This window comes from Lepidochelys olivacea, assembly GCF_965140295.1.
Source record: "Lepidochelys olivacea isolate rLepOli2 genome assembly, chromosome: 16".
NCBI classification, from domain to species: Eukaryota; Metazoa; Chordata; order Testudines; family Cheloniidae; genus Lepidochelys; species Lepidochelys olivacea.
In genome coordinates, this window is record NC_140426.1 from 28,298,568 (window position 1) to 28,325,950 (window position 27,383).

The 27,383-nt window shown below is 42.6% G+C and overlaps 1 protein-coding gene across 3 annotated transcripts in view; it reads right to left on the minus strand.

Annotated features, from left to right (window-relative positions):
• Positions 1–27,383, minus strand: part of GARNL3 (GTPase activating Rap/RanGAP domain like 3) — a 203,210-nt gene that overhangs the window by 49,489 nt on the left and 126,338 nt on the right. For all 3 annotated transcript variants that reach the window (XM_084649926.1, XM_084649927.1, XM_084649928.1), the window contains 7 exons: positions 25,728–25,832; positions 21,373–21,447; positions 20,530–20,641; positions 19,482–19,580; positions 6,151–6,267; positions 5,321–5,496; positions 4,825–4,983 (listed from right to left, as the gene is read on the minus strand). In XM_084649926.1, the coding sequence (XP_084506052.1) occupies positions 4,825–4,983; positions 5,321–5,496; positions 6,151–6,267; positions 19,482–19,580; positions 20,530–20,641; positions 21,373–21,447; positions 25,728–25,832 (843 nt within the window). The remainder of the gene's footprint in view (positions 1–4,824; positions 4,984–5,320; positions 5,497–6,150; positions 6,268–19,481; positions 19,581–20,529; positions 20,642–21,372; positions 21,448–25,727; positions 25,833–27,383) is intronic.

The window sequence follows — 27,383 nt, forward strand, 5'->3', positions numbered from 1 at the left end:
CATGGGATGCACTTCTTGAAGCCTGGTGAGCCAGGCATACCCTGCTGGGGGGAAAGGGTCCCCTACAAAGGGGGAAAATTAAAAGTGTTTTTTTTTTTTTTAAAAGAGAAAATAAAGAAAATGTACAGCTAAGGAAGGAAGGAAGGAGATTAACTAGCTACTAAAAATGCTATAAAAATGAATAGAGATAACGATCACAAACAGACTGCTAATGGCTCTGTCTCTAGCCAGGGGCAGTTGAAAAAGAACTGAGGGACGGTTCGTCCACACAAGCTGATTAGCCTCCTGGTGGGGCACAAGGGAGTATAGTGGATGTGCGGGCCGAATGGACACTGTTACCAAAGTTCTCCAATCAGCAATGTAGGGATACAAATGCACCTAAAGTGGAGCACCCATAGGGACATTATACATACATACACACACATACCACCCATTCAGACCTATCCCAGATCTGTAGTGACAAAAAGCTGTTACCAAATGACAGCTGTTTGGTGACCAAAGTGAAATGATTTGATGGGCATCAAGTCCAAAATGGCTTGACTTGCAGAGATACTGACCATCCCAGGCTCGTACAGAAATCAATAGGAATTGTGGTTACTTAAAACTTCTGAAAAATCAGGGCATTTATTTAGATGTCTAACTTCAGGCAACCAAGTTAGAACATTTTGGCCATTGGAAATACAATACTAATTCTGCTTGTTTCCCAATTTCAGTACTGCATTGGGCATGATTTCTTAGATAAGACTAAAAGCCATTTCTTGAGTTCAAGTTATTAAGAAATTCTCACGCAATACTCCAAGAATGTAAGAAGTAGTTTTAGGCAGTTGTGGCTGGTATTTAAAACTTCATGAAAAGGCACAAAAGCAATGATAAATGCTCAGGTTTGTTTGTTTTTTTAAATTGTATCACTTTCATAATACTCCATAACAGTGGCTCTCAACCTTTACACACTACTGTACCCCTTTCCAAAGCCTGATTTGTCTTGCGTACCCCCAAGTTTCACCTCACTTAAAAACTACTTGCTTACAAAAATCAGACATAAAAATACAAGTGTCACAGCACACACTTACTGAAAAATTGCTTACTTTCTCATTTTTACCATATAATTATAAAATAAATCAACTGTGATATAAATATTGTACTTACATTTCAGTGTATAATATAGAGAGTAGTATAACCATACAACCATGTCTAGTTGGCAGCTGGTGTCAAGTGGAGTGCCCCAGGGGTCGGTCCTGGGGCCGGTTTTGTTCAATATCTTCATAAATGATCTGGAGGATGGTGTGGATTGCACTCTCAGCAAATTTGCGGATGATACTAAACTGGGAGGAGTGGTAGATACGCTGGAGGGCAGGGATAGGATACAGAGGGACCTAGACAAATTGGAAGACTGAGCCAAAAGAAATCTGATGAGGTTCAATAAGGATAAGTGCAGGGTCCTGCACTTAGGATGGAAGAACCCAATGCACAGCTACAGACTAGGGACCAAATGGCTAGGCAGCAGTTCTGTGGAAAAGGACCTAGGGGTGACAGTGGACGAGAAGCTGGATATGAGTCAGCAGTGTGCCCTGGTTGCCAAGAAGGCCAATGGCATTTTGGGATGTATAAGTAGGGGCATAGCGAGCAGATCGAGGGACGTGATCATTCCCCTCTATTCGACATTGGAGAGGCCTCATCTGGAGTACTGTGTCCAGTTTTGGGCCCCACACTACAAGAAGGATGTGGATAAATTGGAGAGAGTCCAGCGAAGGGCAACAAAAATGATTAGGGGTCTGGAACACATGACTTATGAGGAGAGGCTGAGGGAACTGGGATTGTTTAGTCTGCAGAAGAGAAGAATGAGGGGGGATTTGATAGCTGCTTTCAACTACCTGAGAGGTGGTTCCAGAGAGGATGGTTCTAGACTATTCTCAGTGGTAGAAGAGGACAGGACAAGGAGTAATGGTCTCAAGTTGCAGTGCGGGAGGTTTAGGTTGGATATTAGGAAAAACTTTCACTAGGAGGGTGGTGAAACGCTGGAATGCGTTACCTAGGTAAGTGGTAGAATCTCCTTCCTTAGAAGTTTTTAAGGTCAGGCTTGACAAAGCCCTGGCTGGGATGATTTAATTGGGGATTGGTCCTGCTTTGAGCAGGGGGTTGGACTAGATGACCTCCAGAGGTCCCTTCCAACCCTGATATTCTATGATTCTATGATAAACAAGTTGTTGTCTGTATGAAATTTAGTCTGTACTGACTTTGCTAGTGCTTTTTATGTAGCCTGTTATAAAGCTAGGCAAATGTCTAGATGAATTGATGTACATCCAGGCAGACCTCTGCTTTCCCCCAGGGGTACTTGTGTCCCTGGTTGGGAACCACTGCTCCAAAACATCACTCCTGATACTACCTGCTTTGATTACTTTTTACGTGCTGTGCATTGTGTTGCAGCTACTACAATCTAATAGCAAAATGCCTTATTGGGCGCACTGAATCTTGACAGAAAAAGAATTAATGATGACTTTAAAAAAGACAGAACTGTGGCAGATAGATCCAACAGGAGGAATGCTTACAAGAGCAATTGTATAAATACTATGTGTTTTCTACATCCATGGACTGTTGCCTATTGAGGAGGGAGGAGAAAACCACATTTTCTGTTTACCCAGCATCTGAGTAAGAGAGAGGGCGTCCTGAAACTGAGTAACAGATGCTCTGTTTTGAGAAATTACTGTTAGGACTCAGACTTTAAAGCCAGGAGGGACCATCGTGATCATCTAGCCCAGGAGTGGGCAAACTACGACTCAGGGGTAGCATCTGGCCCTCCAGGCATTTTAATCTGGCCCTTGAGCTCCTGTCAGGGAGCAGCATCTGGGGCTTGCCCCACTCTGCGCAGCTCCCGGAAGCAGCGGCATGTCCCCCATCCAGCTCCTACACATAGGGGCATCCAGGGGGCTCCGCATGCTGCTCCTGCCTCAAGCACTGCCCCCGCAGCTCCCACTGGCCATGGCTCCCAGCCAATGGGAGCTGCAGGGGTGGTGCCTGTGGAAAGGGCAGGGTGCAGAGTCCCCTGGCTGCGACTCTGTGTAGGAGCAGGAGAGGGGACATGCTGCTGCTTCTGGGAGCTACTTGAGGTAAGCGCCGCCCAGAGCCTACACCCCTGAACCCCTCCCTCACCCCAACCCCAGCCCTGATCCCCCTCCTGCCCTCCGAACCCGTCTGTCCCATCCCGGAGCAATCTCCTGCACCTCAACCCCTCATCCCCAGCCCCACCCCAGAGCCTGCACCCCCAGCTGGAGCCCTCCCCACTTCCCTCAACCCCCTGCCCCAGCCTAGAGCCCCCTCCTGCACCCTGAACTCCTCATTTCTGGCCCCACCTCAGAGCCCTCAACCCCTCCCGCACCCCAACCCCCAATTTTGTGAGCATTCATGGCCCGCCATACAATTTCCATACCCAGATGTGGCCCTCAGACCAAAAAGTTTGCCCACCCCTGATCTAGCCTACAGTCCTGGCCTTCGCAGGACACAGAACCTCACCCATCCACTCCTGTAATAACGTCTGGCTGAGTTACTGAAGTAATTAAATCACGATTTAAAGGATTTCAAGTTACAGAGAATCCACCATTTACTCTAGTTTAAACCAAAAAGTGACCATGCTCCATGCTGCAGAGAAAGGCAAAAAACCCCAGGGTCTCTGCCAATCTGACTTGGGGGGAAATTCCTTCCCAACCTCATCTAGTGCCCCATCTCTGGCTGTTGGGATATTTGCTACTAGCTGTTGCAGATGGGCCACATCCCATTGTAGGCAATCTCATCATATCATCCCCTCCATAAACTTATCAAGCTCAGTCTTAAGTTAGGTTTTTTTGCTCTCACTGCTCCCCTTGGAAGACTGTTCCAGAACTTCTCTCCTCTGATGGTTACAAATCTTCATCTAATTTCAAGCCTAAATTTGTTGATGGTCAGTTTAGATCTATTTGTTCTTGTGTCAACGGCGGTGCTTAACTTAAATAACTCATCTCCCTCCCTGGTTTTTATCCCTCTGATGTATTTGTAGAGAGCAATCATATCTCCCCTCAGCCTTTCTTTGGCTAGGCTAAACAAAAAAAGCTGCTTCAGTCTCCCCTCATAATGTAGCTTTTCCATTACTCTGATCATCCGAGAAGCTCTTCTTTGCACCTGTTCCACTTTGAAATCATCCTTCTTAAACATGGGAGACTAAAACTGCACACACTATTCCAGATGAGGTCTCACCCGGTCATTAACCTATATTAAAAATAGACCTTAAGGGGAATACCAAAGGCCCTCAGGAGGAATATGCAAGATTGGAAAAGGCAATCAAACAGGAGGGAGTTTATTCCTCAGACCTGTTTAGAAGGCAGGGAAAGCTGGTTCAGTCTTGGTTTATGCAAATCTTAATTTGAAATTGATGGCTAACAAAGAGTAGTTTACACACACACACACCCTGTACTAAAAGGGAAAAAAGTTTTTGAGCTAGGAAGAAAGGAAAAGGCTTTACAGCTATGCTGACAGTGATATTCCAGACTCTGAGATGCAAGACTTTTGCCCACCTGGTGATACACCTAGGAGTACCAGTCAGAGATGTCTTACTTTATGATTGCCTGGGGAAAATCACCATTAGGTACCCTAAAAAGAACTCAGGTCTAAGGCAGAGTGGGAGCATAGATAATAGCTAAAAAACTAAATTAAAAGCAAAAAAAGCCAAGATCCTCCCAAACTGGTGCTCCAAGGAAGGTGATATAAGTCACTATGGGCTCAAGGATAGCTATGTCGACTTTTATGGTGACAGGTATAGTTACATTAGCAAACTCTTTTCTAATGCTGAGAACTTACCCTGCTTGCTTCAATATGGTGTAACCTGTAGGACTCCCCAGTACTCTCGTTAACTAAATCGAACTGATGTCGATATGCTACACAGATCATATTGTCATTGTCTCCAGAAGGTCCATCCACCAGAGTCATGATAACTGGAGGGTCAGAGAGACAAATCTCCTGTAATGTAAATGACATTACATTAAGATGGAAATTAAAGGAATTATTCTACTTTTCATATTCTCACTGGAAATAGTTTGTACTACAGGTGGTGACCAGTGAGCTGTGTTAGAGGGCAGACAGGCTATACACAAATATGTTTCATTGATGAACAAGAGCCCAGTTAAAAAAAGTGGAGGATTTTTGTTTAAGTATCTGTAGTGGGATTTCCGTCACCATTGCTGGGCCTCTCACTTGAACCAATCCTGGGGTTTAGAAAGCCAAGATGTGTGCCCCTCCTGAACCAGGTTAGCCCAGTGTGAGAGAAGGTATTTTTAGTGATACGTCTCAAGCATACCCTGATGTACTGGAATTCCTCCACTGGTGATTCAGACAGGGGTGACATCAAACAGACACTGGTTAAACTGTTGCCTTGATTGTATTTCTTTGTGATGAGGAGCAGTTTGTTCCTAATAGCCACAACAATCCTCAGTTCACTGCTGTGGTGAGTATTAATGGCATATAAATGGCAGCCTAAGGAGATAATGCAAGTATTAACATTCCCTTCAAGAAACACGCCCACAAACTCCACATAGTTCCTTGTGAAATGAAACCTAATTATTTATTCACCCTCTAAAATTTGCAAATGAATAATTTCTTATGGATGTGAATGACTACATGCATAGGCTTGTGCCAGAGGTAGTATGCATCTCAACCCTATCCCATAAAATTCTGTTGCTCCCCATCTAGAAATGCTCTCAGCTTTTCCAATACAACTCAACAATGTGGTGCAACTCCCTTGCTATTCCATGTACTAGGAACTCATACAATTCCACCAATGCACCAAGTCTGACGTGCAGCACTGCCCTATCATTTCAGTCCTGGGTCTCCATACATAGCTCTGCCAGAGTCCTTCAATCCTGCTTGCAATATATCTATTCTGCTTCAGAACTTCTCCTAGGTAAAAACTACCAAGTCATGTGGTATTTTTGGGAAGTGCACATATGGGAATTGGGATTAGTCCAAATTTATTTTCACATACTATCTAACACAGGATTTCAATCCACTGTCCAGAGGAGAATAACTAAGGGTCAGTTGCTGCAACATCTACATGGGAACCAATAGGACCTTTGGCAGCTTCTGGCCCAATGCCTTAATTGGGTCTTTGATAAATGAGAGTCAAATCACCTTTTGTTTTCTCAAGTTTATTTTCTCTGCAGTCATATTTGCTCTTTGCCATCTGCTTTGCTTCTATGCCATTTCGTACAGCGCTCATCCTGAAGACAAGGAGACGAGAATCCTTCCCTGCCAGGTAGGGGGGAGAGCCAGGGAAATAGCAAGTTAAAATAAAGAACGAAACCAACATTCCCAAAAAGAATAAATGTCAAATCTGCACATACATAACCACAATTATGAAGATAAGAGGCAACTCTCTCCAATCCAGTTTGGAGATGAGTGGAAATATGCTAGGAAGGAAAAAATGCCTATGAATTCTGCTTAGGTTATGCAATTCTGCTACCAGATTGAGAGCTCCTGAGCTGATGAGCAGAACTAGCATAATCTGTCATGGTATGAAATTAAATCTGGAACACAGCAACCCATTCAAGAAATCAAAAGATTCCTTCAAATCAATAGCACAGGTTCCCTGCACCTGGTTCTATACTGGAAAATAAGGTAAAAACTTGGTGCTGTAATGGAAAACAAGGTGAGAAAATGAGACCAGGATTATTACAACACAATGAAAACCAACACGCAAAGAACTAATGCGAATTATCACACAAGATGGCTCTCTGGGTGGGAATAATCCAACTGAATCTAAATTTACTAGATCCATGACAGAATGAAAATCTCCCTGGGGCAGACTGAGTTTGTTCTTAACAAGACTTAAAACTTGTGATAATTTAAACAAATTTATGCCAAAGGAGTCATATTCCCACTGCAGAAATGAAAACAACATTCGTTACCAGTGCTACAATCTTCAGTATCCAACACCTATAGGTAAGCTGTTTGAAGATCATGTATATAGAGTGAAAAGCTTTAGATCATTAAAAAAAAAAAAAAAAAAAAGGCCCATTGCACCTTGCAACAGGACAGGAGCAAATGACAAGAATGGTTACTTACCCTGTGGCAATTGTGGCTCTTTAAAATGTTGTCAGTATGGATGCCACTACAGGGGTGCATGCACCTCCTGATTGCAAGACTAGAGTCTTTTGAATAGCAGTATCCACTGAGGCTGTACATGCGTCCTGTGCCTCTTTGTTCACCCATGCAAGCACATAAAAGGCAAAATTTCTCCCTATGTTCCCTGGGAATTTGAAACTACTCCTCGGGGAATTCCGCACCACTGCACATGCAGAATTTGTGCAGAAATTAATGTTGTGCATGCAAAATTTCCTCCCCCAAAAATGGACTGCACAGCTGCTGGCTGCCACCAGGGGCTGCTGGACCCAGCAGAGACCAGCTCACAAATACAGTAACTCCTCACTTACCAGCTATTACCAACAGGAGAGTGGGTTTGTGTGGGGGAGTGGGGAGAAAACCTAGATTTGTGCTGGAAATGGCTCACCTTGATTATTATACACATTGTAAGGAGTGTGATTACTTTACATAAGCTATTACCAGCAGGAGAGTATGGTGGGGGGAAAGAAAACCTTTTGTAGTGATAAACACCCATTTTTTCATGGTTTGTGTGTATAAAAACATCATCCGTATTTTCCACAGTATGCATCCGATGAAGTGAGTTGTAGCTCACGAAAGCTTATGCTCAAATAAATTGGTTAGTCTCTAAGGTGCCACAAGTACTCCTTTTCTTTTTGCGAATACAGACTAACACGGCTGTTACTCTAAAACTCCTCACTTAAAGTCATCCTGGTTTACATTTGTTTCATTGCTGATCAATTAGGGAACATGCTCGTTTAAAGTTGTGCAGTGCTCCCTTATAACATTGTTTGGCAGCTGCCTGCTTTGTCCACTGCTTGCAGGAAGAGCAGCCCATTGCAGATAGCTGGTGGGGACCAGGGTTGACCGGCAGCCCCTCTATCAGCTCCCCGCTCCCCTAAGTTCCCTATGCAGCAGCCGCCCAGCAGGCTACCAATTGCGGCAGTTCTGCTGTCTCTCCCGACACTGCTGTGTGCTGCTCCTGCCCTCTGCCTTGGAGCTGTTCCCGGGAGCCTCCTGCTTGCTGTGCAGGGGAGGGGGGAAGAGGGGACTAATATCAGGGTGTCCCCATCCCCCCTACTCCTGTCCCCCGCTTACCCCTTCTCCATATAGAACAGGGTCGGGACAGGACAGGGCTCAGGATGGACAGAACTTGCTGGCCACAGCTGCTGTCTCAACTTCCTGATCTTTTTAAAGGCAATGTACTTAGAGTGGGGCAGTGTACTTAAAGGGGCAATGCGCATCTCTCTCTCTCCCCCACACACAGGGTGTGTGTCTCTCTGCCATGCTGTCTCCCCTCCCTCCATTCGTGCTACCTTGTAGAGTGTGCAGCTACATTAACAACGTGTTAACCCTTGAGGGCTCAGCCAAATGCTAGTTCATCATTTAGCGGTGAGGCATTCCCCAGGAAATATCCCACCCTCTGACTTCACCACCTCAACCAAGCTTCACAATCATCATTGCTGTGTACAGTATTAAATTGTTTGTTTAAAACGTATAGTGTGTGTGTGTGTATATATATAATATAGTTTTTTTGTCTGGTGAAAAAAATTTCCCTGGAGCCTAACCCCTCCTATTTACATTAATTCTTATGGGGAAATTGGATTCACTTAACATCATTTCGCTTAAAGTCCCATTCTTCAGGAACATAACTACAACGTTAAGCGAAGAATTACTTAGAAGACAGTGCTGGGTTGAGAGGGAGTGAGCTGGAGGGTTCCCACCAACTGCAGCTCTGAAAGAAGGCGGCGAACTGCAAGCAACTCCATACAAGTCCACGACCCAGCATCAGGCTATTTCTCCCTCTGGATCCCTGGGCTCTAGAGGAGTTGGGGCTGATAGTGTCTGGGCTGGGCCCGATCTTTATTTTCTGAATCTGTGTCAGTGTGGATCCTACTGTAGATGACTGGCAAGTAGTACCCCATTCTGGATGATGGGACCAAGAGTATCACTGCACCAGTCAAATAGTAGTACTGCTCTCCTGAACTGGGCATCTGCCCTGGCAGCTAAGTCCAATGCTTAATGTTTGACAAAGGTCAGTGGGTTACTCCAAATTGCCAACTTGCAGATTCAGAAAACTGGCATATTTCTAAAGCAGGTAGAGAATGCAACTCGAGCTCTGGTGGAATGCGTGATGATTTGGGAATCTCCCTGTACAATGCTATGAATTCTGTGTGAGATTATGAACCCACTCCACGTACCTTTACAAAGCTACAAATTCCATTTTGAACATACATCCTTTTGCCTTTTTTATGGCCATTTTCCTCCATGTTTGCTGAAATTCCAAAGACTGACACTAAGATAGCTCCTACCCAGGAAAACTGGTTTTTCAGGAGAGAGGTTGCCTTGGCAACAAAGTCACCTGGTAGAAAGCTCTGATCACATGGGGAAGCTGGCAAGGACATCACCTGACAAAGGGGGCTAAAAGATATAAATAGGAAGGAGTTGATTTGTGAGAATCTTTGGCCATTTTGTCTCCAGGTCAAGAGGAGAAGCAACTAAGCAGGTAAGGGCTTCCATGAGATGGGGGCCTTGCCTGTTTCCTGAACCCAGATGGTCCCTCCCCTGGGGAAGGGTGAGCTAGTAAGGGAAGATGAGTGTAAGGTTTATTATTTTGTATGATCTGTATGGTCTTGTGATTTATATGATTAAGAGCAATTGTGTTAAACTCTGGGCAAAGTGTCTGTGTGTGTTATATGCTTCACAACTGCTACAAGACTCCTGAGTGAGTTAAAACAGTAAACCAGAAGGCTCACATCTTGAGGTGGATTTCTGGGAGAGTGTGTTTAAGCGTGGGTGAAACTGAAGTTCAACCCTGCATCCAGAGGGGCTAGGCAGCTGGACAGCAGGTTCCTGTTCTCTAGATGGAAAGCTAGACTAAGGTTTGGGACCACAAGAATATGCCTAGGCACCCAAAGATTGGAGCAGTGGCTGGACCCCATTCTGACTCCGAAGGCTTAAAATACTCAGAGATCCAGAGGCCTGGCATCCCTTCACAGCAACATGGTGGGCAGCTCCAATGTTGAGGTTCCAGGAAGAAGCAGGTTCCCTGGCCGGTAGTTAATATAATAAACCCTTTGGGAACTTCAATACTGTCATGTGAGAGCACAATCAGACAGATAGATGACAAGCTGAGACTGGTGAAAGGTGGACCTCAATAGAGCAGTATGAAATGTTGGGAGTGTTTTAAATGTACCAAGTAGTCAAGGACCTTCAATATAGTCTCCATACGGTCCAGGCAACGTTGGGCTGCCCACATAGAGAACCTCCTCCTTTTTTTCAGTTACAGGTCAGTAACCTACCTTTCTTCTTCGAGTGATAATCCTGTTATATTCCGCTGCGGGTGACCAACAAGCAGTACCTAAGTCAGAGGAAGGTGCAAGGATGTAGATAGCAGAGCTTAGTGGAGGACCGCCATTCCAGAGGAGTCCTGTACCAAGGCACAATGTCTCACAAACTTGTGAATGGAGCCCCATGTGGCTGCTTTACAGCTGTCAAGGAGGGGTACCTCCAGAAGTGACACTACAGTTGTTGCTTCTGCTCTGGTGGAATGCACTCTTATCCCAGGAGGGTTTGGGGAAGGTTCAATAGCTTATCGAGTAGAATGCAGCTATAGATCCATTTGGAGTTTCTCTGGGTGGAGACAGCATGCCCCCTGATTCTTTCTGATATAGTGATGAATAGTCTCAGGGATTTCCTGATGTGTTTTGTTTTTTGCAGGTAAAAGGCCAAAGTTTGCTGAACACTGAGGGAGTGGAGTCTTCGTTCTTCTGCGGAAATATGCAGTTTTGGGAAGAACACAGGCAAGTGAATCGATTGGTTAAAGTGAAATTCTGAAACTACTTTAGGAGTGAATTTGGGGTGTAGATTAGAAGAAACCTTATCCTTACAGTGTAAGAAGGCTCTGCCATCATTGCTCCAAGCTTGCCAACTCTTCTAGCTGAGGAAACAGCTGCAAGGGAAGCAATCTTCATGGAAAGGAGAGACATGGAGCAAGAAGCTAAAGGTTCACAGGGGGGCCTTGTGAGTATGGAGAGAACAAGTTTTAAGCCCCACTGAATAGGTGGAAAGATTCTGATTAAGCCATTCCAGAATCTATTTGTCAGTGGATGTGCAAAGACCGAGTAGCCCTGAGAAGGTGGATGGTATACACTGGTTGCTGCCAAGTGCACTCACAAGGAGCTGATGGACAAGCCTGATGTCTTCAGAGAGAGGATATAGTCCAAGATGAGAGAAATATCTGCAGTTTCTGGGGGAATGACTCTTTGAAGTGCCCAAGAAAAACACTTCCATTTAGCTAGGTAACAACTTCTAGTAGAATCCTTCTGCTATTAGAAAGAATGTCCCACATGACTGTGGAGCATGAACGTTCCAAGGATGATGCCCATCCAAATACAAAGCCCTGAGGTGGAGCATGTAGATCAGAGTGCTTTCATCTTGCCATTCCACCAGGTCAGGAGCTTGGGAAATGTTGGGAGGATGATCAGAGATTGGGATGACATGTGTAGGATGCTGGGAAATCAGAACAGTCTTGGCCAGAAGGGGGTGATCAGGATGACCTGTACTGTATCCTGCCGGATTTTGCACAGAACTCACGGCAGAAGTGGTAGTGGAGGGAAGGCATAGCTGAACTGGTCCAGCCAAGGAAGAAGCAAAGTGTCGCCCTGGCAGAGGTGACCTAGGGCTCCTCTGGAGCAAAATGTAGTGAATTACCTGTTTGCTTGAAAGATGAACATATCTCTGGCTGGGGTTCTGCACAGAGTGAAAATATTGTGCAATACTAAGTCATGGAGCTCTCACTTGTTGTCGATTGCAAAATGTCTGGGGAGGAAGTTTGCAATCACATTTTGTTTCCCCAGAAGTTATACTGCCAATAGTGTGATTTGATTGGTGATATACCAGTTCCAGAGACTGACTGATTCTGCACACGGGGAGACTGATCTCGCTTCTCCCTGTTTGTTGATGTAGAAGATGGTCATAACATTGTCTGACATTATAAGAACATAGCGAGCATGGATGAATGGAAGAAAGGACTCACATGTCTTCCAGGCTGCTCACAACTGCAGGATATTGATGGGGATCCTGGACTCTCAAGATGTCCAGGTACCTTGTGCTGTAGCTGTTCATGTGGGCTTCCCAACCTAATGGGGATGGGTCTGTAATAATGGTCCTGTCAGGAGAGGACGGGAGAAAGGGGATGCCCACTCACACCTGATAAGGATTTGTCCACCATAGCACGGAAGACACCACCTTGATGGAACTGTTACCATGAGGTTCATGGGATGGTGGTTTGGAGAGGTGAAGTCATGGGAATGGGGTGTCATAGGTGCATGAGGCCACATGACACAGGAGAGAGACAGACATATCATGACCGGTACTCAAGGGAAAGAAATTGAGGCAGTTGACAAATATATTTACCTAGGTCAGCAGCTGAGAAGAGATAACCCCCTCATTTGAAGGGGAATGCAGTAGGGGATTAAAGGCAGGGTGGACAAGTTTAAACAAAATAAAGACGTCTAAAACAGATGATGAACTGCCCATGAAGAAAAGGAAAGAACTGTTTAATTCCACTGTTCTGCCAGAAATGATATATGGAGCAGAAAGCTAGTCAACAATGAAAGCTGAGGAAGAAAATTTCACTGTCACCCTGAGAGCAATGGAAAGGCGAATGTGTAAGATATCGCTCAGTGATCATATACCGAATGAGGAGATCAGAAGGTGTACAGAGGTGACCGACAAAGTGCAGGCGATGTATGATGCAAAGTGAAGATGGGTGGGTCATGTAGTCCGCAGGCAAGACAATAAGTGGACAACCCGCATCAATGAACGGATTCCCAGAGACCACAAGCGATCGCTGGGCAGACCAAAAACGCACTGGGCCGATCCAATGACAAAACTCTTTGGCCAGAAATGGAAAGAATGTGCTCGCAACAAAACAGAATAGTGTGGCATTGACTTGCGTTCATGGAGGGATGGACAGGGACAAGCTCGACAAAGCCGACAAAGATGACTCAAGGATAGTTTGTGATCATGAACAATACTATAATTCAGGTCTGGAACCTGTCTTTGGCCAGGTTCTTGCGGTGATAAGAATTCAAGATGGCCCCACTGAAGTCCAGAGATTGTGTGGGGCTGAGAACAGATTTTTCAGTATTTATGCTGACTTCCACTGAGGACAAGAGGTGTAGCATCACCGAAGTTGATGCGTAGGTGTCCTGCTGGGACTTGGTGACAAAGAGCCAGTCATCGAGGTAGGGAAAGACAATGAGACCATGAGCTACTACTACCAAGAATATCTTGGTAAAGACTCTGGGGCCAGTTGCTATTCCAAAAGGAAACACCCTATACTGAAAATGGTCAGACCCCATCATGACTCTGAGGAAATGTCTAGGAGCGAGATGAATGTCTACGTGAAAGTAGGCATCATTCACATTGAGAGCTGTAAACCACATGCCCTTTTCTCAAGATGGGATTATAGATACCAATTTGACCATGTGAAATCTGAGTTTGCAAATGAAGTGGTTGAGTTGGTAGAGGTTGAGGATTGGTCTCCATCCGCCCTTCTTTTTGGATACAAGGAAGTAAGTTGAGAAAAACCCTGTCCCTTGGTACTGAAGAGGTACATGTTCTATCACGCCTTACTTCAATAAGTAGTTCACCTCTTGTTTGAGAATATTCTTGTGAGAGGAGCCCCTGAAGCAGGATGGGGAGAGGGATTTTGGAGAAGGTAGGGATGTAAACTCTATCATAATGCCAGAGTGGATGACATTCAGCATCCACTTGTCCATGGTTACTGCACACCAGATATTGGAAAAGAGTGCTAGATGACCCCCAAGTGATGGTGAGTGGGGGTGGGGGATCAGGAGGTGCTGGCTGTGGCCAAAAGAGTATATGAACATGGCAATCTCAAGTAGAAGTAGAAAAGTTATTTTACCTCTATATTTTGCATTGGTGCAACCACTGCTGGAATACTTTGTCCAGTTTGGTGTCCACAATTTAAAAAGGATGATAAATTAGAGATGATTCAGAGAAGAGTTATGAGAATTATTTAAACAATTAGAAACCCTGCCTTACGGTGAAAGACTCAAGGAGCTCAATGTATTTAGCTAACAAAGAGAAAGTTAAGGGATAAGTTGATCATAGTCTATAAACACCTACATGGGGAACAAATATTTAATAATGGGCTGTTCAGTCTAGCAGAGAAACATGATCCAATGGCTGTAAATTGAAACTAGGCAGACTGTAAATGAGGCGCCTTTTTTTTTTTTTTTTTTTAAACTGCAAGAGTTATTCATCAATGGAAACATTTACCAAGGGTTGTACTGGATTCTCCATCACTGGCAATTTTCAGTCAAGACTGGCGAAAACATTTGAGACTACACTGATGATTTGGGGAATCTGTCTGTACAACTTATGACTTCTGGCTGACCTTATGAAATTGTGCTTATAAAAACTGTTGTATCGACTAATTCCACGTTTATGTGTCTCCACCACTGCTGACAAAGCTTTAAACACCTCTCTTCCAGACCAGGGACAATGGAGACACATTAACCTTAACAACTGTACTTTGACTAGTCTATAAGTATGCTAAAGAGGCTATTGTAGCTGGGAGAAGCTACTTCCTGCTACTTGTCTGCAGTGGGCTGTTTGGAGAGAGTGAACAATTTCAAACAAGACAAAAGAGACAAACTGGAGGAAGACTCACAGGGCCACTGGACGTTTTGGGCAATAGAAGGAAAAGGGGTGGACAGGCCAAGGTCAGAGAAGACAAGCCACGCTCTGCAGCATAAGGATCCTGGAACTAGGCAAATAAAGAGACCAACTGTTTACCAAAAACATAGCCCCCAGCAATAATAAGTATTGGGGGTAATGCCTGCCAAGTGACACTGTTAAATGGTCGCGGCATCCTAACTGTGCAAAGGTAGCATAATCACTTGTCTTTTAAATAAAAACTAGAATGAATGGCCAAAAAAGGTTCTACCTGTCTCTTACAAATAATCAGTGAAATTGATCTCGTGCAAAAGCGAGAACATCATCATAAGACCATGTGGAACTTCAAATACAGATCAACTATTACTAACACCCCCTCTCCGGACTTCTAACCAATTAGTATTTGATCCCTATTTTTGGTTGGACAACCTCGACCTCTGAAAAAAGAACATATTTCTATACCTAGACCTACAACTCAAAGTGCCTATGGCAAAATGATCCAATATATTTGATCACCGAACCAAGCTACCCCAGGGATAACAGCGCAATCCCCTCCTAGAGTCCCTATAGACGATGGGGTTTATGACCTCAATGTTGGATCAGGACATCCTGATGGTGCAGCCGCTATCAAGAGTTCATTTGTTCAATGATCAACAGTCCTACATGATCTGAGTTCAGACTGGAGTAATCCAGGTCAGTTTCTATCTATAACTGAGCCTTTTCTAGTACAAAAGGACCAAAAAGGCAAGGCCTATATCTCAAAACAAGCCTTCCCTTATATTAGTGAAATCAACTTTAATAATAAGAACAAATAACCAAGCCCCCCAAAAAGGGCCAAGTTCGGGTGGCAGAGCCAGGGATCAATGCAAAAGGCCTAAACCTTTTACTTAGTGGTTCAACACCCCTCTCCAACTATGAAAATGCTACTCTCTAGTTTAAAATCCCCACTCATATATATAATCCCAATCACTGTAGTTTTCTTCGCCCTAATTGAACGAAAAATTCTAGGATATATACAACTACGAAAAGACCCTAACATCGTAGGCCCATATGGACTACTACAACCAGTAGCAGATAGCATAAAACTATTTATTAAAGAGCCAAACTATCCATTAAGATCATCCTTTGCACTATTCACCCTGGCCCCAATCCTAGCCCTTTTACTAGCCCTATCAATTTGACTCCCACTACCACTACCTTTCCCACTAGCCGGCCTTAATTTAGGCCTCCTATTCCTAATTTCCCCCTCCAGCTTCATAGTCTACTCCACCCTCTGATCAGAGTGGGCCTCAAACTTCATATATGCCCTAATAGGAGCCCAAAGAGAAGTAGCCCAAACCATCTCATACAAAGTAACCATCCGAATTATCCTACTTTCTCTAACCCTATTTTCAGGAGCATTTCATATACAAACATTATAACCACACAAGAACCAATATACCTTATCTTCTCCGGACCACTAATAACAACATGAAACACCTCCACACGAGCAGAAGCTAATCGAGCACCATTCGACCTCACTGAGGGAGAATCCGAATTAGTATCAGGATACAATGTTGACTATGCCGCCAGTCCATTCACCCTATTCTTTCTAGCAGAATAAGACAACATCCTAATAATAAATACCCTTACTGCTATCCTATTCCTCAACCCAGCCTTCCTTAACAACACACCTTAATTATTCTCCCTCTCATTAACATCAAAAGTCATACTACTTTTAGCAGAATTCCTATGAATCCGAGCCTCATACCCATGATTTCGATACACCTCCTATGAAAATGCACCTCCTAATGCACCTCCTATGAAAAATCTTCTTCCCAATCACCTAAGCACCAAGCAATAGCAATTGCTTTCTCAGCAGTGGTTCTCAACCAGGGGTCTGGGGCGCCCTGGGGAGCCGAAAGCAGGTTTCAGAGGGGCTGACAAGCAGGCCAGCATTAGATTCTCTGGAGCCCAGGGTAGAAAGCCAATGCCCTGCCACCTGGGGCTGAAGCTGAAGTCTGAGCAATGTAGCTTCACAGGGGCCCCTGTGGCATGGGGTCCCAGGCAGTTGTCCTGCTTGCTACCCCCTAATGCCAGTCCAGGCTTTTATATGCAGAAAACCAGTTACTGTGGCACAGGTGGGCATTGAAGTTTTTATAACATGTTGTAGGGGGCCTCAGAAAGAAAAAGACTGAGAACCCCTGCTTCTCAGGACTCCCACCCATACCACAGAACACTTGCCTGAAATTAAAGGATCACCTTGCTAGGGTGAATAATAGAGGCTAAAATCCTCTCGTTTCCTTAGAAAAATAGGATTCGAACCTATACTTCAGAGATCAAAACTCCCCATACTTCCATTATACCATATCCTAGTAAAGTCAGACAACTAAGCTCTTGGGCTCATAGCCCGAAAATGCTGGTTAAAATCCTTCCCCTACTACTGAATTCACAAGCAAGCATAATTATTACTTCAAGCCTAACTATAGGACACCTACTTACAATCTCCAGCAACCACTAAATTCTAGCATGAACTGGACTAGAAATTGATGATTAGCCGTCATGAGCAATTCAGGCTGCCACCAAATACTTCTTAATACAAAAACTAGCCCCATTATCCCTACTAGTAATAACTGCCCAATCCCTACACACACCCCTCCTGTTAAACACTAGGACTAACATCCACCCTAATTGGCGGATGAGGCGGATTAAACCAAACCCAACTATGAAAAATCGTAGCATTTTCCTCCATTGCCCACCTAGGATGAATAACCACAATCCTCACTAAACTTATATTACTCACATTCTACCCATACATTATCATAACCTCAACAACATTCCTAATAATTAAACCTCTAGAAACAACAAAATATCCATCATAGCATCATGAACAAAACTTCCAAACCTCAGCACCCTGATAATACTTACTCTTATATCACTAGGAGGCCTACCCCCATTAACAGGATTCATACCAAAATGACTAATCCTACAAGAATTAACCAATGAACACAATCATTATTGCCATCCTGATGGCTCTACTCTCACTCCTCAGCCTATTCTTTTACTTATGCATCTCATACTATGCAACCATCACACTACCACCAAATTCAACTAACTGATGCCACAAAACCAACCAAAAACTTTATCTAGCCCCAATAACCACACTCTCCACCACTCTTCTTCTCATCATACCCACCCTATTAACTATCCTCTAGAAACTAAGATTTTTTCAAATGTTTGCTAGTGTGGAGTAGACTTTTCTGTACTGCTACTTTAATAGGAAAATGTATGTGTCAATTTCATGGCAACAAAGACAACGGCTACCTATAAATTTAAAAATAAAGATTTCTTCTTGTCCTCAAGGACTCTTTTTACAACAGAGCAGAATGCTAATCGAAATAAAGTCCACAATAACAGAGACCAGGGCAACCTGGAACAAAACCTAGGTCAATTTACAATGTCCTAAAGTTATATCAAAGAAAGATTAACATTCAAAATTCATTCAAAAAAATATGCCTCTAATATTCCTAAATGTATATGACAGAGCACTACTAGAGATTTACCTCTGTTAAGTCCTAGCTGGTGTTGCACCTCTTTATGTACTTTCACAATATGGAAATGCAATATTAAAGAGGCAACTGTGGCTCTCTTATGTCTTTGAACTATAGTGTCTGTTGGTAACTTTACATTTCTTTCATTAGGGTATAGTATAATACAATCAGAGAATCACTTGTAGTATGAAACATTCTCCACTGTCTATATCAAATCCACTTAATATTTATTTATTATAAATTTATGGAGTGAAAAGCATGGTAAGAATTTTGTCATGAGATTAAAAGCCACTGTTACTACAAGCTTTCTTCTGATAATTGACAGAACCTAAGTAAATGTATAAATTTCATACTGGAGCTGAGTTTAATCAAAATGGGTTATAGATAAGCTACTGCCAAGAAGTTGTTCCCACTTTAATATTTATTTAATTCTATAGAAAATATTTTAACTTTGCAGTTTGGCAGATATTAGAACTACAGAAACCGAGACATTCGAACTCTTGAGTTCACTTGTTTCCTGACCATTGCAATTGTAATGGAGGGCAATTCTAATAAGTCTTCAGGCCTGTAAACTAGGGTGGGGACTCCTGCTTATTAAAGTCAGTAAGATTACTTGCGTGAATAAGGTAAGCAGGATTTGGTCCAAAAAGTTACAATACCAGCAACAAGCAGGAATTACTTAAGACTAAGAGGATTTCCCCATCAAAGGAAAAGCAGCTTCTGTTGTATGATAGACCTGGTATTGCATATTCATACTGCTGGAAGCGCCAATGATAAGTGGGAACAAAGTGATGTGTAAGTGCAGTGCCAGTGTCTCATAACTTCAGTTATTGGGACATTGTCTTCCACCAGTACTGACTAGTAAACTTGTTCACATACCACTGGATCAGAAATAGTCAAAGAAATTCATCTGGGTAGGAATGCAAGAAGGCAGCTGAAGGTGAGAGACTCGGGAATAAATACAGTAGAAATGGAAAAAACTCTTTAAAAGAGAATTACTGACAAAATGAAATCACATTCTGAAAGGGCAAGTGCATAAGTTGTTACCTTCTACTGAGCTACGAGTAAAGTAATAGTGTGCCAGCCACATTCATATTGGAACCAAGAGGTAAAGAATCCTACCTTTGTCTGCTCTGGTAATCAAAAGGTCCAAAGCTTCCAGCACATGCATCTGTTTCACCTGGAGAGTTTTATCAAATACTTGCACTGATGACTGGCCATCTGGAAAGGAAACACGACCCCCAATTAGAACACATTTTTGACACTACAATTTGCTGACAAGTGATTTTAAAGCATCTTGTTTCTTGTAACAAAAACGTGTGTTTTTTTCTGTGAAAATGAGGCATCTGGCATACTGTCACTTTATATACAGTACCAAAGATGGTAGTTCCTTCTTAGAAATATCGGGGGTAGCCGTGTTAGTATGTATCCACAACAACAACGACGAGTCTGGTAGCACCTTAAAGACTAAGAGATTTATTCAGGCATAAGCTTTCGTGGGTGCATGCATCTGAAGAAGAGGGTTTTTTACCCATGAAAGCTTATGCCCAAATAAATCTTTAGTCTTTAAGGTGCCTCTGGACTCCTTGTTGTTTTTCTTAGGAGGAGTTACCACTGATGTGAATCAAATAGCAAGAACAGAGCCTAAAAGGAACAGTTTTTGGGAAGTTTGAGAAGAATACTGAGAACCAACTACCCCTAATATCATTCCTCAATATCATGACTGCCATATATGGCATTCTGGGGAAGAGGTGTTAGAGTCATAAAATCAGGGTTAGGGAGGAAACAGGTTTGGATGAGTACATAAATGGTACACAGCCACCTTTGGCCTCAGGCTCAGTGGAAGCATCAAGGACTGTGAAGTACAAGCAGGCTGCATGGACAACCCTTGAGCTTGGATTTGGCTTAATAAAAAGTCCTCTCAGACAGTCAAAAAAACAGCATCTGAAACCAACAAAATATTCAGAAGTTTGCATTAAAACAGGGCCCCCAAGATTATCTGATTTGCCTAGTTTTAGTGCAGAGCAAATTTTTGCAGTTAAGTTATAAAAGTCCTGATTTAACTATCTTAAGTAGTGAAGAGCTGCTAACATCCTCATAGGCACCACTGATTGAAACTGTCAGGTACATAAATATTGACCTGTAGACAAATGCTGGATCATCCACTAACCATCTATTAGCAGGACACCAACATCTGTAGAAACTAGCAAGGACTGGCCCCAAGAATCCGCACAAACAACTTCATGAGGAAAATTACTGCAGAAACATTGGGACTCCCATGGCTGTGAAACAACAAACAGTGTACGGTAAATACACTAGGAAACACAAAGTTTATCAACAGAAAATTTCAAGTACAATGGCTGAAAAGTAACACCTGGACATCTTTGACAGGACAGAATGCTCAGAGCTGCACTTTTGGAGTTAAAAATATCAGACTTTGGTCTGTTTGCCAGGGGAGGCAAAAATTCTCTCTCTCAGTTAGTTTGGGACGTTAATAAATATAAGCTACATTTGTGAAACTGGGGCACTGAATCTCCCTATGGGAAAAGGTCACTTCTTGCAGGTGCAGGAAGAGTGCACAGAGGTGCTCCTTGCACATTCCACTCCTGCACACCCACCCTACGGCCAGAAAAAATCCTGCCCTTTATTAGGAACAACAATGCAACTTAATTTTATGTGCATGAAGCAAAAGTTACAAGTATCACATAAATGTACACGAAAAACAACTGGCATTTTCATTTACTACTCCACTCAAACTACAGTGGGACTGCTGAAATCAGCTTTAAGTTCAGAGATAGTTTCCATACCCATCCATTTACTGGGCCTTGCCTGCAGAGCCATTTTGATATTATGCACTGATACATGGATCAATGTCAAGGTTTTCTCTTCTGTTATTGAATCAAATTACATATATGCATTATAAGATTTTGAGTGTAGTCCCATACACAGTAAGACCTGGAATGCCAAGATTTTGAGCAACTTTGCACATTGTCATGTATAAATGTCCACTCACCTCCTTTTTATAGAGGCTTGTGGTTGCTGAACTAGTTAGGGCATCTCCTCTCACAATGGTTTTCAGTTTCAGTGCCTTAAACAAGACAGATATTTCATTTAAAATGTGTTCTTAGTTGGTAACACCAAATGGATAAATAAATACTAAAGATATGGAGACTGACTATTGGGGAAGGGAGGGAAGCAATTTCAGACTATAATTACAATAGATCCAGCTCTGAATTTCTGTGCCACATTACATAATTTCTTTATAAGAAAACCAGCCATTCTGTGTGTTTTGAGCAAAGATTAATGTTCAATAAGATGCTGAAAAATTATATGATATCAGACAATATATATCTGCTGTTGGTAAAAACAAAACTTAACATAGCAAATATATTAAGGGAGAACACCTTAAATAATAACAAGTCATCACACCCACAAATTAAGTCCATGAGCTAACTACACCCTTTACACCAGCTGAGAATCTGGCCCTATATAGTTAATGTCACATTTTAAAAAGTGCATTTCAAGATACTAAGTGGCACTATTCGCACATTCTTGTGGAATGATATAAACAAAATTTGTCATGAACAGCTTTACAAACCTTTCCAGATGCAGGTAAACAGAAGCATACTGATTTTGAAAAATACTTAGCTCATAGTACAGAACACAACACCAATGTTGCACAAAGTAGCAGTGAGAAGACAAAAGGAGAATCTGAATTAGTTTATACTTCCATATTGTCATTGACGAGAAGAGCTCCACAGCCAGATCAAAATCCAGTGTTTCAGTACCGTATAGTCACATGGAACCAACAGTGATTGAATAATGCACACAAAGAAGAAAGCAAATTCCTCTTTATGGAATAATTTCTACATCAGAAGCAGGAAGCCTGCTAAACAACCAGTGGGGCAACTGGACGATCGAGATGCTAAAGGAGCACTAAGGATGATAAGGCCATTGCTGAGAAACTAAATGAATTATTTGCATCGGTCTTCATGGCTGAGGATGTGAGGGAGATTCCCAAACCTGAGCCATTCTTTTTAGGTGACAAATCTGAGAAACTGTCCCAGATTGAGGTGTCATTAGAGGAGGTTTTGCAACAACTTGATAAACTAAACAGTAATAAGTCACCAGGACCAGATGGTCTTCACCCAACAGTTCTGAAGGAACTCAAATGTGAAATTGCAGAACTGCTAACTGTAGTCTGTAACCTATCATTTAAATCAGCTTCTGTACCAAATGACTGGAGGATAGCTAATGTGATGCCAATTTTTAAAAAGGGGTCCAGAGGTGACCCCAGCAAATATAGGCCGGTAAGCCTGACTTCAGTACCAGACAAACTGGTTGAAACTCTATTAAAGAGCAAAACTGTCAGACACATAGATGAACACAACTTGTTGGCGAAGAGTCAACATGGTTTTTGTAGAGGAAAATCATGCCTCAGCAATCTACTAGAATTCTTTGAGGGGGTCAACAAGCATGTGGACAAGGGCGATCCAGTGGATAGAGTGTACTTAGATTTTCAGAAAGCCTTTGACAGGGTCCCTCACCAAAGGCTCTTAAGCAAAGTAAGCTGTCATGGGATAAGAGGGAAGGTCCTCTCATGGACTGGTATCTGGTAAAAAGATAGGAAACAAAGGGTAGGAATAAATGGTCAGTTTTCAGAATGGAGAGAGGTAAATAGTGGTGTTCCCCAGGGGTCTGTACTGGGACAAGTCTGATTCAACATATTCATAAATGATCTGGAAAAAGGGGTAAAGAGTGAGGTGGCAAAATTTGCAGATGATATAAAACTACTCAAGACAGTTAAGTGCCAGGCAAACTGCGAAGAGCTACAAAAGGATCTCACAAAACTGGGTGACTGGGCAACAAAATGGCAGATGAAATTCAGTGTTGATAAATGCAAAGTAATGCACACTGGAAAACATAATTCCAACTACACATATAAAATGACAGTCTAAATTAGCTGTTACCACTCCAGAAAGAGATCTTGGAGTCATTGTGCATAGTTCTCTGAAAATATCCACTCAATGTGCAGCGGCAGTCAAAAAGGCAAACAGAATGTTGGGAATCATTAAGAAAGGGATAGATAGTAAGACAGAAAATATCATACTGCCTCTATATAAATCCATGGTACGCCCACATCTTGAATACTGTGTGCAGATGTGGTTGCCCCATCTCAAAAAAGATATATTGGAATTGGAAAAGATTCTGAAAAGGACAACAAATTGATTAGGGGTATGGAACAGCTTCCGTATGAGAAGAGATTATAAGACTGGGACTTTTCAGCTTGGAAAAGAGACGACTAAGGGGGGATATAATTGAGGTCTATAAAATCATGACTGGTGTGGAGAAAGTAAATAAAGTATTATTTACTCCTTCTCAAAATGCAAGAACTAGGGATCATCAAATGCAATTAATAGGCAGCAGGTTTAAAACAAACAAAAGGAAATATTTTTTCATACCGCGCAGTCAGTCTCTGGAACTCTTTGCCAGAGGATATTGGGAAGGCCAAGACTATAACAGGGTTCAAAAAAGAACTAAATAACGATAGGTCCATCAATGACTATTAGGGCCCTACCAAATTCAGGGTCCATTTTGGTCAATTTCACAGTTATAGGATTTTAAAAATTGCAAATTTCATTATTTCAGTTATTTAAATCTGTAACTGTAGGGGTCCTAACTCAAAAAAATGGAGTTTCGGGGGGTTGCAAGGTTATTGTAGGGGGGGTTGTGGTACTTCTACCCTTACTTCTGCACTGCTGGTGGCAGCGCTGCCTTCAGAGCTGAGCAGCTGGAGAGTGGCAGCTGCTGTCTGGGACCTGAGCTCTGAAGGGAGAGCCACCACCACCAGCAGCACAGAAGTAAGGATGTTATGGTATGGTATTGCTGGGCCCTCAGTCAGTAGCCGCCACTGTCTGGCTGCCCAGCTCCGAAGGCAGCTGTGCAAAAGTAAGGGTGGCATGGTATGGTATTGAGACCCTTACTTCTGTGCTACTGCTGGCAGGGCACTCCCTTCAGAGCTGGGTGCCCAGCCAACAGTTGCCGTTCTCCGGCCACATAGCTCTCAAGGCAACGAAGAAGTAAGGGTGGCGATACTGGGACGCCCCTCAAATAACCCTGTGACCCCCCTGCAACTCCTTTTTGGGTCAGGATGCCCAATTTGAGAAACGTTGGTCTCCCCTGCGAAATCTGTATAGTATAAGGTAAAAGCACACAAAAGACCAGATTTCACAGTCCGTGGCGTGTTTTTCATGGCCATGAATTTGGTAGGGCCCTAGGTATTAGCCAGGTTCGGCAGGGATGGTGTCCCTAGCCTCTGTTTGCCAGAAGCTGGGAATGGGTGACAGGGGATGGCTCACTTGATGATTACCTGTTCTGTTCATTCTCTCTGGAGCATCTGGCATTTTCAGAAGACAGGATACTGGACTAGATGGACCTTTGGTCTAACCCAGTAAGGCTATTCTTACGTTCTTAACTTCCTTTTAAAGACTGAGAGGAAAACTAAATTCTTAGCAAGCATTGCAAGTAGCTAATTTATTTTGAGAGATGTCCAAATTCACAATACCTATACATCTTTGCACTACTCTGCCTGAGCTGCGCTATTGAGAACTTTGAACCTCAACTGAAGCCAAGGATCTAAGCCAATTATTTCCAGACCAAAAAAGGGCTGCCTGTCATATTTTGGATTTATTTAAATCTTTGCTTCCTTCTAGTTCCACATATGCCTTGATTCACTCTTTATCCAGAAACAAGTCCACAGTGGCATCTCAAAGTTATTTATCTTTTTTACTTAAATCAGCTTCCCTAATAACTCATCCTCTGATCATTATTCTTTCTGTGAATATAATTCTGCTCAATCCCCTATTTAACTATACTTCCAACATTTATATTATTGCCTAGTTATTAACCTATTGCTAGTGTAAATTTTCTGTCCCAGCATTTGTTGTCTTCACTATATTGTACATCAATTTACTTTAAAAAATTAAAACAAAATCAGTAAATTGCTTTGAGCTACCATCACCATTTTTCTAAATATTTCCCATAATATAATGTAATTTTACTAAATAAAGGGGATGCTTCAGATAAGTGTTAAATGCTGCATTACCATAATACAGATTAAATACATCTCCCCCTTTCTGATGACAGGTTTGTTCCTGAAAGTGCTCCTAATATATTTAATGAGATTCATGACTAAATTAACAACAGTAAATGCAGTCAGCACCTTGATTTGGTTGTATCATTCTGCCTCAGATAAGCTAGAACCAGTTGGAATTTCACAAGCCTGTTTTGGGCCACACATCCCTGATCTTATTCCACACATCCCAGTGGAGTGATTAATTTGACCAATACTTTCTACATAAAACCTACCTGACCAAGTCGGACAAATTCCGCTTGACGGGCCTCCTCTTTCTTCCGTGCTGATCTAGGGGATTCTGGTAACACATCACTGAAGGACCTCCTATTAAGCATGTTCTTTAAAAAAAAAAAAAAAAAAAAGTCTTACTGACCCAAACGTCTTCAATTTTTTAAAAATTTCATCTGACATTACTTGACTCTGCTGTATTCTTTCAGCATTTTCCTGTGACCTCAGTTCAAGTTTAGATTACTAACCAAAAAATAACCACCCTCCCTTAAAATTTGCTCCTACTGATGAATCTAAGAATGCATGCTTTAGCCTTTTGATTTACAAGGTTGTGGAGCAGCTGCAATACTCTTCACATGTATCACGGTGCTATCTAGTATATCAATGATGACATATTCAGTAGAAAGAGAGAGCCTGAGACTTGAAGCCTAGTATATGGGGCCTGGTGTAAGGCAGAATGTGCTTCGATATGAGACAGAGAAGTTAACTTACTCAGTTCTTTAGAAATTCTAATGCTGTCTGACACCCATTTTGAGAGTCTCTGTGTTGAAACAGCATATCCTCTGGACTTATTACAAAAAGATATAAATAGTCTTGAAGGTTTGTGGAATGGTTTTGTCCTATTGAAGTAATATAAGGTAGCTTTTAAAAGCTTCCAAAGTGTTAAGTTTAGTCTTTGCAGTGGATGAATGAGGTCTTAGAAAGAACACTGGCAACTGAATGAACTGATTTAAATTAAAGTCTGACACTATTTTAGGCAAAAAATTGGAATGAGGATGAAGAGTAACTAAAGGTCGTATAAGATGGTCCTCACAAAAGGTGGTATAAGATGGTCCTACCATCAGTGTTTGGATTTTGCTCATTCTGCGAACCGAGGTAGTAGCCACCAAGACTGCCATATTAATAGCCAAATGATACAAAGAACAGAATGACAGGTTCAAATGGAGGCTGCATCAGGAAGACTGTGTTTAAATACTTAACGGATGGGAAAAAAGGCTTTAACCCCTTCAAAAAAAATAGTTACAGTAGGAATAAAATCCTGGGGGAAAATTGCGTGTTCTTGAACTGGGGGATAATAGGCAGATATCAGTGCTAAGTGAACTTCACTAGATCTAGTCAAGACATTTGAATGCTTTAATGATAACAGATTACCTCAATAACAGGTACAGACCCCTCCAACGTGTAAAATTATAATGAGACGCCCGTATTGAAAACTGTTTCCACTTGGCCCCATAAGTATGCCTTGTTAAAGGTTTTCAGCTCTGAATGAGAATATGAGAATGACAAAGCCTTGGCTAGGATGGTTTAGTTGGGGTTAGTCTTGCTTTGAGCAGGGGATTGGACTAGATGACCTCCTGAGGTCTCTTCCAACCTTAATATTCTATATTTCTATGATCCTGTACCTCTGCAGAGGAAAGTCTATCCTCCAAGATCAGCCTACTAAACATCCAAATTGTAAGATGTAGAGACACTAAGGGCATGTCTTCACTACCCACCGGATCGGTGGGTAGTGATTGATCTATTGGGGATCGATTTATCGCGTCTCAGCTAGACACGATAAATCAATCCCCGAATGCACTCCCCATTGACTCTGGAACGCCAGCTCGCGAGAGGCTGAAGCAGAGTTGACAGAGGAGTGGCAGCGGTCGACTCGCCGCCAT